The following is a 12,297-nucleotide window of genomic DNA, read 5'->3' as shown; positions in this document are numbered from 1 at the left end:
AACCTGAATCTGAAAGGCCAGTACTGAACAGGAATGTCAGCTCTGCCAAGGAACAAGCTTCCTGGGAGGCCAAAGAGAGTCTCCACCTTTCAGTCGGGGCTCAGGGAGAGGTGAGGAGGTGGGGAAAAGTCTCCAAGCCAATTTCTGACGAGTATTTATTCATATGCAGGGCACCAGTCTCCGGAGCTGTTCCCCAAGGTCTTCGAACCCTAACGCGTCGGGTTCCAGCCTAAATCAGGTATTTCCGGAACTGGAGCGTGGAGACAGGGATGCCCCGGAAGTACTTCCCCACGTTCTACGTAGGAAACATGGCGACCGTGCAAGTCGCCTGCTCGCTGCTGGGCGGGCCGCCGCGGGAGGCACCGCGGGAGCTACCCCGGGAACAGGGCGCCGGGTTCCGCCGCCTGTCTGCCAGGCTCTGCGCCCTGCGGCCGGATGACAGCAGCGCCTGCCGCACCGAGATCCACCTGCTCTTAGACCAGCTCATCTCCGAAAACTACAGCGAGGGCGGCGGCGTGGCCCCGGAGGTAGGCGGGGTGCCGGGCGGAGAGGACGCCAGAAGCATCCGCCGGCCCCGACCCCACCCCTCAGGGACCCCGGCGGGGAGCTCCCGCCTGCCTTTCGCGGCTTTTCTCACCCCCACTTCGCATTACTTAATTCCAGGCTGCTTTGCTCCTTCCGACCGTGGCTCATTCTCTTTCCTCGATCTGGAAGACCCCGCAGTGCTTTACAAACTTGTATCTTTCTAAACCCAACTTGATGGATTCTGCTCTGATACCAGCGCCAGTGGCATCTCTATTTTCACCGTCCGGACCCCCCCCCTCCCCTCCCTACCGCTCCACTCCCTGCATCCGGAATACTTTGTAGATAAAGTTCATTACTACTATTCACTGAGTACTTGGTGTAGGACCAGGTACCGTGCTTTCCTGTGTACAGTTCCAGGAACTTTAGAACGTGGGTATCAGTAGGTCCGTTTTACTGATAAAAACGCTGAGGCTCATAAAGATACAATATCGTATTGCTGGCAAAGGCGGAGCTAGGATGGGAACCTAAGTGTGTCGCGAAGTTCCTGCCTTTTTCTGTTCCTTCATGCTAGCTCTGCCCTCGGCCTCCTCTTTAGAAGTACTTTGAGTAACACTATTCATACACATCAGGCCTTGGATACTACTTACTGAATTCCCTGAACTCTTGACCCAGTCATACCACTACCTTCTGGTGCTCACAGGCCCCTCAAACTTGACACTTCCTAAAAAGGAGTACAGTGGTACCTCGGTTTTCGAACATCTCCCACCGTGTCTGTTGACAAACATTTCGGTTTAGGAACCCCGTAAACCCAGAAGTAAATGTTTCAGTTTCCAGCGCGCCTCCAAGGTGGACCATGCCCCATGGCTTCTGCTGAGGGCAAGATCCTGAGGCCTAGCTGACGGCTGTTGATCCCTTGGTTTTCCAATGTTTCAGAACCCGAACAGTCTTCCAGAACGGATTACATTTGAAAACCGAGGTACCACTGTAGTTATCTCCATACAGACACCATCCCCAACCTGTCCTATTTCCCTACACACACAAACGTGCACATGCACAGTCTGCCAGATCACAAACTGGTTCTTCCCCTTTCCTTCCTTCCAGATCGTATCTAATCTGAATTTTTACAATCTCATAAATATTTATCTGTCCAGCCCCTCCTCTCTAGTCCTAAAGCCAATGCCCTAGGCCCTCAGGCCAGATGATTCTTTCTTGGACTATTCCACATGTCTCCTCTAACTTATCACCTGCCTCCAATCCAGTCTTTCTCTAAACCATTCTTTGCTCTGCTGCCAGCGTGACCTTTTCTTTAGTGGGAAAAAAAAAATCTTATTAGAGTAGTAAAACTGATTTGGAAAGATCTTCAATACATGTTGGTAAATGGTCAAAACAAGTTATAGAACAATTCATACAGTATGAGACCAATATAAGGTGAGGAGATTTAAAATTTAATGTACATTTATAGGTACAAAGAGTTCACACAAAAAGTAATAGTTTGTGTCTCAAGGGAGAGGAGTGGAAATAAGGGAGTAGTTGGGGACTTTTATTTGTATAATTTGATATTTTTGCATCAAAATTATGTGCCTTTCCAGTTTCCTGTTCTGTAACTGCTCCTTTTGTGCCCTGTGTGCAGTCATTTACAACTCACTGTTCCTCAGGCATCTATTGGGTGTATCATTCCCACTAGTATTCCAGGTCTTTGTACACCATTCCCTCTGCTTGCAGTGTCTTTCAAGCCTTGTCTGTCTGCAGATTTCTACTCATCCTTCAAATCATTTCAGATTCTGCTTAAAAGTCACTTCCACAAGACCTCCCTAATTACCATCTCCTCAGAGGTTAGACTTAGTTCTCTCAGCACATAGGTCACTTTAAGTATTTGTAAGTACTTCGTTTCCCTCATTAGAATCTGAGCTTTTTAGTTCAGAAATATGTTTATCTTTGGAGCACAAAAACCTAGCATACTACCTGGCACATAGTAGGTACTCAGAGCCTTTTTATTCAATAAACGTCAATGAATGAATGAATAGCGCAATTTTTTTATTATTATTTTTTTTTAGAATTCCCTAATTTTACATTAAGTTCATACAAGTGTCATTTCTGATTTTTCCAGTGGCAGTGAAAATCTGGTTTGCTGCTTTTTTGGTATTTTGACTTCAGTGTGTGCACTTATATTATGGAAGCCTTTCTTCAGTTATTTAATTATACTGCCTCTACATATGTGGAGAATTGGGAATCTTTAGCCTGACAAAAACCGTATTAGTTCTTTTCCTTCTTGTTTAGCACATCCTGTTTTTGTGCTGTCATTTCTTACTTTTTGCATCAAATTTCATCTTTCCCCATTTTGAGTGTAAAATTCACTTTTATTTTACCATTTGCCTTTTGTGGGGGGTGGTTCTTCACTTGACTAATAGATATATCACCTTTCATTGTCTTTTTTTGTTTTGTTTTTGGTAGGATGTCAGTACTCTTCTTGTCCAAGCTTGCCGACTGGTGCCTCTTAATCAGAATCATCTTGTCAGCAAAGTGTCTCAGCTTACCCACCATTTACTTAACACGTTACAGGTAATCATTTATGGAACTTTAGAATTCAGATTGTGAACTTTGAGAAGAATAAGTATCTTTGAAATACTACATCCATGGTAGGTATGATATAGGCTGGTGTTTTGAGAAACTAAAGAGAAAGGAAATGCTCCTAAGAATGATATTAAAACAAATAAAACTCTGACCAAAAAAAAAAAATATATATTCTGCACAATTCTAGAACTTTCTGCATTAGAGATATTCTAAAGAAACCAATATCATTCAAGCCTCCAGGTCTTAGGACTTTTCATGGCAGATGTATTTGACCAAGATACATCTAAGAATAAATTGAAACATTCCCCTACCCTTCTCCTACCAGTATTTTTTTCTTATTTCTCAAAGCTGCCATTTTTGTGGTCTACTTTTGGTCTTTATAAAGCATGAGAAGTAGCTGGGAGGAGGAGAGGGGTAACAGGATGCTAAATAAAAACACCCGTTTTATTTATATCAAAGTCTGTACTATAGCTCCCTTCAGAACCTTTTCCAACTTGCTAAACAAATCTATTATCTTTTTACGAGTAGTTAAAACATTAAGTTTATTACTATAAGATACTACATGAGTATATGAATGTAGTTCACACAAAACTTACTAATTAGCATTATGTAATTGATGGTGCTGTTGGCTGCAAGAAACAGAAAGCCAACCCAGAGTAGCTAAATAATTTTTATTTATTTATTCCCCAAGCTGAGACAGCTCTAGGGGCACTTAAAAATAAGAGGATTACTGGCATCTTTCCATGTTGCCACCTAGGATGTTTGGCAGAATCCTTGGCCTCTACCCACTAGATGCCAGTAGCATCCCTCCAGTGTGACAATAAAAAATGTATACAGACATTGCCAAATGTTCCCTGGTGGCCAAAACTGACCCTAGTAGAGAACCACTGTGTTAGACTACTTAGGATTTACCCTCAGGTCTCATATGGGAGAGGTGGACACCTAAACAAAATTTACTCAGCCAGCAAAAAATGAGGAAGTAAATGGTGGTAGGTTACCAACAGTGTCTGCTGCATGTGACTTCATAAATGGAATAAGGCTGTTTTCAAGTTTAGAATTGTTGAGACTGATGTGATAGCTTCTGAATGTTTGCTATTCTCAGGTATATCATCTTTGTCACACTGGCAGTAGGAATAATTTCTACTCATCTATGGCATTTACAGCTCTTAATGAACTCTCTAGCATTTGATGACAGTTTATCTCAATTGTCTGTGAGTTGATGTTTAGATTAACCTACTTTGTCCCGACAAGATTATAAACAACTTGAGGACAGGGATATGCCATATTTTCCTGTTGTATTTGCCACATTATGGCGGAGACCTAGTAGCTATTTAGTAGACATTTATCATAATGTATTTGTGGAACATTTACTATTTATAAGGCAATTTAGTTGAATTAAGAAATTTCAGTGGATTGAGTCTTACATATCTGTATATTTACAGCTGCCAGTGTCTGGTTAGTTCAAGGAAAAGTTAAAAGGACTTTGCCAGGTTCTTCTTTGAGTAGAGGGGGTCGGGGAAGAAGTAAACAAGACTTGGAGGTCAGGAGAAGGCCCTGTCTTGATCAGACTTTCAAGGCCTTTAGAGCTCATCTTTTTGACACAAAAAAGATGGACACACCACTCTTTCTTACACAGCTTAATTCAAATTAGCATACATGTCTGAAAAGGATTAAAAACGTTTTTTGAAGTTAGATCGTTTATATTTTTTCCTCTATTTATAGGTGATTGTTGATGAACGGAACCTGGATTTCCTGTTGGCATATACGATTTCTGCTATTCAACAGTGCAGCCCCTGGACACATGTGAAAATTCTTCAGGCACTGGCAGCTCTGGTTTATTGCAATGGCTCAAAATGTCAAAAGGTAATTTAAACTGTGTTTTGTTTTGTTTTGTTTTGTTTTGTTTTGTTTTGTTTTCTTGAAGGATTAGGTTCTGAACTAACAGGCCTTTTTGTTCAGGCTTCTGTCCTGCATTAATTAGATGTGCTGAGCAACTCTTACTCAACCACTCTGAGGCTTATTTCCTCATGTGTAAAACAGTTCCTCTTAGGATAAAGTGAGACAATACTTGTAAAGTGTTTGGCACTTGGTAAATATTAACCATTATTATTTTTATCATTACCCTTCAGCTATGCAGCCAAGACTAAATACTTTAGTAGCTACCTAGGCTGGGAGTGATGGTCCTTACTGATGTCTTTTGGCATCTCTTTGCATCCCCATCTGAAAGATTTACCCAGCGGCTAGTCTTTTGGTACTTAACTGCCCTTTAATTAAAAAGTGAAATCTGTCTAAAGAATAATATTTTTCAGAAGTTGTTCTTTGACCAACATTGGCTATTATTTTGTTTTAGTACCTCCCAGACTTATTAGGTAAGAGTGGACTCTTGGTGAAATTGAGTGACTTGGCTCAGCCTGATCCTGAAGTTAGGAGAGCTGCAGTGCATTGTATGGCAAACTTATGTCTCAGGTATGTGGATCCAATCAGATTTCCCAGTTGTAATAATATAGGGCCTCTTGTGCACTCTTGGTAGGTGGTTCAATCTGTCTGAAGCCAGAGCCAACTTAGAAAAAGCACCTATTTTTCATTTCCCATGTTCTTTGCTAATAATATCTTATATTGTTTATTTTTAACTTTCATATTGTTTGTAAAGAAAGCTTAAAAGAAATGAAGGAAAAATAGACTAGGACCGTATCCCTAAAATATAATAGAAGTGATATATGTGCAGTATGTCAAAGTTTTCCTTTTACTGGTATAAATTCCAATCTTATTCAGTCTTTTAGAAGGATATATTCATATGAATTTAAGCTTTGGTGGAATTTTTTCTGTCAAGGCCAATTTCTTCTAAGAAAATGGAACCATTCGCAGATGCCCAGCTGTAAATTCATGCAGCAGAAAGTGAGCAGCACAGACTTGGACTGATGTATGATATTTTGACTATGTTGCAGTGCTGTCCAGTGACTAGGAAGGCAGGGTCAGCTATCTGATTCTGACTTGATCTTTCTGCATTATTTCCCTTGCAGAACTAAATAAGATTTCTTTCTCCATATTTCTTCCACTATAAACTTCTGTAACTTTTCCCTATGGAAACTATTCTTCTTCCTATTTATTTGAGTCTTATGCCTGTCCCACAGCAGTGATTAACAGTGATTAATTAACCAAAGTGCACAATCTTTAATAATACAGTGTCACTCAAGGGTATTATTCCATCTCCATTAGTCTATATTATTGCTACTTTTAATTCTTACTCTTTTGCAAGCCCCATTTCAAAGGAGACTGAGTTTGAGTTGCTTTCTCTGTATGTGTTTTAGTGTGCCAGGCCAGCCGTACTTGGAAGAGCCCTACCAGAATATCTGCTTCCAAGCTTTCTTGACCACTTTACAATCTCCAAAATCATCTGATATGGATGATATCACATTTTGCATGGTAGGTGGGACTACCACTAATCTTGTGAATGTAACAGATGAGACTAGAAGCAGCGGTGGTACAGAAGCTGTTATCAAAGATTTTAATTTGGTTGCTGTATTAGTTTTGTCTAGAGATATAGGCATAAGTGAAATGTTGATAACCTAAGACTAAAATCATATCTTTCAAGTTTAAATTACAAGAAATTGTTTTTGTTTCTTTTGTTTTGCTTGTTTTTTGTTTTGCAATTCTAGGTTTTTTAAGAAAACTATTTTCCCCCTCGTGACTATAAAAGCAATATAGTTTCAGATTAAAATCTGTCATTTATTTATTTAGAGACAGGAAAAGAGAGAGAAACATTGACTGGTTGCCTTCCTTATGCACCCCGACCAGGGATCGAAGCCACAACCTAGGTATGTGCCCTGACTGGGAATCGAACCCAAAACCTTTGGTGTACTTTTTTTTTAAAAAATATATCTTTATTGATTTCAGAGAGGAAGTGAGAGGGAAAGAGAGATGGAAACATCAATGATGAGAGAGTCATCGTTGATCAGCTGCCTCCTGCATGCCCCTGACTGGGGATCGAGCCCACAACCCAGGCATGTGCCCTAACCGGGAACCAAACCGTGATCTGGTTCCTAGGTTGATGCTCAACCACTGAGCCACGCCTGGCTGGGCCTTTTGGTGTACTTAATGACCTTCCAACCAACTGAGCCACACTGGCCAAGGTGCAACTGCCTTTTAGATGAAAAGAAAAAGAATAGGTTCCATAATATCTCCAGTATTTTATTTCTTTTTTTTTTTTTAAATCCAATGCAAATATGACAATTTGTTAACATATTTATTTATTTATTTTTAAATATATCTTTATTGATTTCAGAGAGAGGAAGGGAGAGGAAGAGACAGAGATAGAAACATCAATGATGAGAGAGTCATTCATTGGCTGCCTAGCCCGCAACCCAGGCATGTGCCCTGACCGGGAATCGAACCCCGATCTCCTGGATCCTAGGTCGACGCTCAACCACTGAGCCATGCCCGGCTGGGCTTTATTTATTTATTTTTAAAGAACAGTTTATTGATTTTTGGAGAGAGAGGAAGGGAGAGGGAAAGAGAGAAACATCGATGTGAGAGTTCAACTTCTATTGGCTTCCTCCTGCACACTCCCTACTGGGGATCGAGCCTGTAACCTGGGCGTGTGCCCTTAACTGGGACTCAAACTGGCAACCTCCCAGTGTACTGGACAACACCCAGCCAACTGAACCACATCAGCCAGGGCTGTTAACATATTTTAAATTACGAGTGGCAGCCCGGCTGGCATGACTCAGCGGTTGAGCTTCAACCTGTGATACAGGAGATCTCAGTTTGATTACTGATCAGGGCACATGCCCAGGCTGTGTGTGGGCTTGGTCCCCGGTGGGGGGCCTGCAGGAGGCAGCCAATCATTGACTTTCTCATCATTGATCTTTCTCTCTTTCTCTCTTCCTTCCTGTCTCTGAAATCAATAAAGATATATTTTTTAAAAAATTCTGAGTGGCACATATAAAAAATTACAGATCTAAGATGATGAAGTTTCTTAAAGTCCTGTGCTCAGATATAACCACTAGGCACAATTTGTTCTACATGCCCCCAGATTTCTTTATATAAATGAACATGCTAATATGTTGTTTTGCCACTTTCTCTCCTTTTTAAGCTTAATATCTCTTGGACCCCTTTTCAGTACCTATTGCTATACCTTAGGCTTTCTAATTCTGTAGCTGGGAGACCTTGGACAAATTACCTAACTTCTTTGTGTTTTTTTAAAAAATATGTCTTTATTGATTTCAGAGAGAGGAAAGGAGAGAGAGAGCTAGGAACATAGGTCGATGCTCAACCATTGAGCCACACCAGCAGGGCTTACTTAATTTCTTGAGCCTCCATGTTCCTCACCTGTGAAATGGGACAAAGGATATAAATACCTTGTAGGGGTCTTACGAGGAGTATATGAAATCAAGCAATTAGAATGCTTGGCAAAGTGCTTGCTATTATTGTTGAGCTTTGCAGGTAGTAGAGGGTTAGTTTCTTATATAATCATTGTCATAATTGATGGAAATTGAAGTTTTTTCAATGTTTTCACTATTTCAAAAAGGCTACAGTTTACATCCTCTCCATGTGAAGAGCATTTCTTAAGGACAGAATTCTGGAAATGAGATTACTGAGTTGAAAAATCAATCTTGCCCAGCTGGCGTGGCTCAGCGGTTGAGCACCAACCTATGATCCAGGAGATCGCAGTTTGATTCCTGGTCAGGGTACATGCCCGGGTTTCGGGCTCGATCCCCAGTGGGGGGCATGCAGGAGGCAGCCGATCAGTGACTCTCATCATTGATGTTTCTATCTCACTTTCACTCTTCCTTCCTCTCTCTGAAATCAATAAAGATACATATATTTTTTTAAAACCAATCTTGATCAGAGTTGCCCTCCAGAAACCTGCTCTCACATTCATTTCTTTGCCTTTGAGAGCTGCTGAGGATGCTGAATTATAAATTCCCTGCTTCTGATCTCTGCTGCCACTTTTTCATTCCTATCACATTCTTCCCACTGAAAGTCTCTTTTTCTTCTTACTCACCATTGGTATGTGCTGGTTTATAAACATGTACGATAAGGCCACTCTTATTCAATAAGAGCACTCTGTTCTAGAAAATAGTGATTCATCATATCTCTTCTCTGGGTCTTTGTGGGGTGTTTTTGTTTTTGTTTTTGTTTTTTTGTTTTTTCCTCCCCCTCCCTGTCTAAGGACTTTTTCATCATCTAAAGACATTTTCTCTTCTACATCATAAGTGATGGTAGAAAGTTGATCCCTAGACAACCAAACTTCATTTACCTTTAATTTGGTCTCCTTTTTCCCCCTAGTTGTTACAAAATGCATTAAAAGGTATACAGTCTCTTTTGAATGGTGGGAAGATGAAACTGACACAGACTGATGAACTTGGAGCACTCCTAGCTGTGCTAAAGGTAAGGCATTGGCCCTTTAAGCCCCACATCCTCATTATGATTAGTGTCTTCCCTATTTAAACCCCAGGCATAAGGACCACTTTATCACTACAAGGCTAGTTTTAGGGTATTATAGTTTAAGAGAGAAGAATAAACTGTTCATATTCAAACATATTTAAAATTAAGATCTGAAAACAAGAAATCTTGCTTTAGTACCTATATCAAAATTCTAAAATTTTATCTGTGTATCTTAGTTTAGGAAGGGACTGCATATAATCTGAAGATAATTAAATTTTAGATTATCTTGAACCTGGTTGTATTTGAAAAAAGAACCAGGGCTTTTTGGCTCTCACCCCCACGTAGTAGGCAGGCCAATCAAGATGTGAGTCAGTAGGCTGCCGTCTTTTGGCTTCTAAGCCTGCCAGTCAGTGGGAAAGTCAGGTCAGCCTCTCTGGGGACCCAACTGTCATCAGTTCAGTCAGAAAATAGTAAGAAGCTTTGTGCTGGCCTCAGATTAAAGCCATGTAGGATAATTTAGCTTTATCATGACTAAAATTTTAACTTTTTTCCTGTACCATCTCCCCTATTGCCAAATAGATAGGCAGACGGATATCTAGGTGGGGCATGGATAAGCTAAATTTAAAAATTATATTTAGATAAAATAATTAGATAAAACTCAATAAAAATTTTAAATTAATAAATAAAAATAATAAGTAAATAAAATCAGATCTAATCTGATCTGACCAAATCACATCTAACTGGATGAGATTAAACTCTTCTTAAGTCCTACGTGCTATCTAACTTCTGTCCCATTTTTGTTTCCTTAATAAGCTTTTAAACAATCTGTTGTCTATGTGATCCAGAATATAATGAATAATTCTGATTTTTGATTTATGGGTTTTTTTTGTGTGTGTTTTCTTAATCATTCTCATTAGAAATCCATGTTTCATGGACTCCCTGGAATAAACATAGAGATGCCCACGGTGTTATACCCCACTCCGCTTCCTCAGTATGATGGGCGACCAACCGTCAAATTGCAGCTATCAGAATCCAGTGCTTCTCGACTAACTGTGGTACATTTACATCTATTTAGATATAAGTTGCAGATTGTTTTTAATTGCTTGCTCTGTGTTTTCTATGATTTGCATTACTACTGTGCCAAAGACTCACTTTGAAGTTGAATGAATTTATGGGTTTTAACATAGTAAATTTAAATTCACTACAGTGCTGAAAATACCAGTTAGAGCATCTTCTACTTCTAAGATATCTCGTCAGTGTAACAGCTATAAAAATGGGTATTCACTTTACACCCAAAGCCAGGCCTCCTCATCCCTCAAACGCTAAAGATCACAGGTCAGCAAACCTTTTCTGTGAAGAGCTAGCTGGTACATATTTTAGGTCTCTGTTGCAACTATCCACTCTGATGTCCTAGTACAAAAGCAGCCATGGACACTATATTAATGAATGAGTGTGACTGTATTCCAGTAAAACTTTATATACAGAAACAGGCTGTGCCCTAGGCTGGATTTGGCCTTTAGACTGTAATTTGCCAACCTCTCTCTAGACTGTTAGAACCCAACTACCAGTCAGCTCACTATCTCCACACTCCTTACATTCACCAAGTTTTCTAGCCTTTCCAGATACCTACCATCTCCTCATGTTTCTGCTGGGGAACCTAGAATATACAGATTATGGCCAAGGTATTACATCTAGAAATGTAACACCTGATAAAAATGCTTATAATTAAGAATTCTTTAACTCATTCACTTAGTATTTACCATACATCTATCTCCCAGACTTTATGCTAAGCATTAAAGATATAGACTGTTTTTAGGAGTTTGGGGGGATAGGCAAAAACTGATAAATAACTACAATGCAATATTGTGATTTCTTTCATCAGCATAGTCACAGAGTACTTGGGGAAACATTCAGGGCACCCAATCAAATTGAGTAGTAAGAAGGCTTTTTAAAAGATGTGACTAAACTGAGACTCAAGTATGAGTAGTAGTACAGAAAAGGACCGTTTTTATTTTGAGGGAACAAAAGATGCATAAATATACAGAATGAGAGTGCGTGTAGCACCTTGCTAACCAGTAGGTGTAGAGTGTCAGGTGTGCAGAGGGGAGGGGCAAGTATGTAGCAGAGGCCAAATCATAAGAGTCTAGTATGGTGTGCTAAAGAATTTGGACTTTTATCATATAGGTGGTGGAGATTCATTGAAAAATCTTATATAGCAGAGTGAGATGATAAGATTTGCATTTTAGAAGAATCACTGATAGCAAGAAAAGGGTGTGAATCTGGAGCCACATTAAGAATCTAAGGTAGAAGTGATGAGGACCTTGTTCCCCAAGGTCATGGACTTGAGAATGCAGAGGAGGGCATGGAATCCGGATTCCATGGTTTTGGAATCCGGAGGGCACGGATTCCAAAGGTTTTTGGCTGTCAGAAAGAAGTAGGAGAAAAGAAACAGGCTTTTACTTAATATCTACACCTATAAAGCCCCAATGCCCTAAAATGTGCATTGTATCTAATGGATTAACATCTCTCCTATGCATCTAGAGTGGTACTAACTATGTATCTTATTTGAGAGAACTGAGAAAATAATCACTCAAGTCATTTTCTATAGACATAATTCTCTTGCAGAACCCCAGTTGAAAAGGCTGAATGCTTTCACAACTGTGCAAGGTAGGTGGTATTAGCCTTATACTTACAGATGATGAAGGTCAAGTTCACAGGCTAAATGATTTTCACAGGGTCACAGAGGTGGAATTTAAACCCAGGCCACACGTTTTGCTCTGTCCGCATTTTTTATACCTTGCTTCTTAATAATCC

General features: G+C 40.1%; 1 protein-coding gene across 1 annotated transcript in view; it reads left to right on the top strand.

Moving 5' to 3' along the window:
* Nucleotides 1-269: 269 nt before the first annotated feature.
* HEATR6 (HEAT repeat containing 6) overlaps nt 270-12,297 on the top strand; it is a gene marked incomplete at its 5' end in the record, with an annotated part of 29,961 nt that continues 17,933 nt past the window's right edge. Inside the window, 7 exons of the mRNA XM_081115770.1 lie at nt 270-527; nt 2,977-3,084; nt 4,819-4,959; nt 5,447-5,562; nt 6,405-6,519; nt 9,385-9,486; nt 10,401-10,538. Of these exons, the coding sequence (XP_080971896.1) occupies nt 270-527; nt 2,977-3,084; nt 4,819-4,959; nt 5,447-5,562; nt 6,405-6,519; nt 9,385-9,486; nt 10,401-10,538 (978 nt within the window). The remainder of the gene's footprint in view (nt 528-2,976; nt 3,085-4,818; nt 4,960-5,446; nt 5,563-6,404; nt 6,520-9,384; nt 9,487-10,400; nt 10,539-12,297) is intronic.

This window comes from Miniopterus schreibersii, assembly GCF_964146895.1.
Source record: "Miniopterus schreibersii genome assembly, chromosome: 16".
Taxonomy (NCBI): domain Eukaryota; kingdom Metazoa; phylum Chordata; class Mammalia; order Chiroptera; family Miniopteridae; genus Miniopterus; species Miniopterus schreibersii.
The sequence above is the reverse complement of the archived record's forward strand: the minus strand, read 5'-3'. Positions and strand labels throughout refer to the sequence as shown.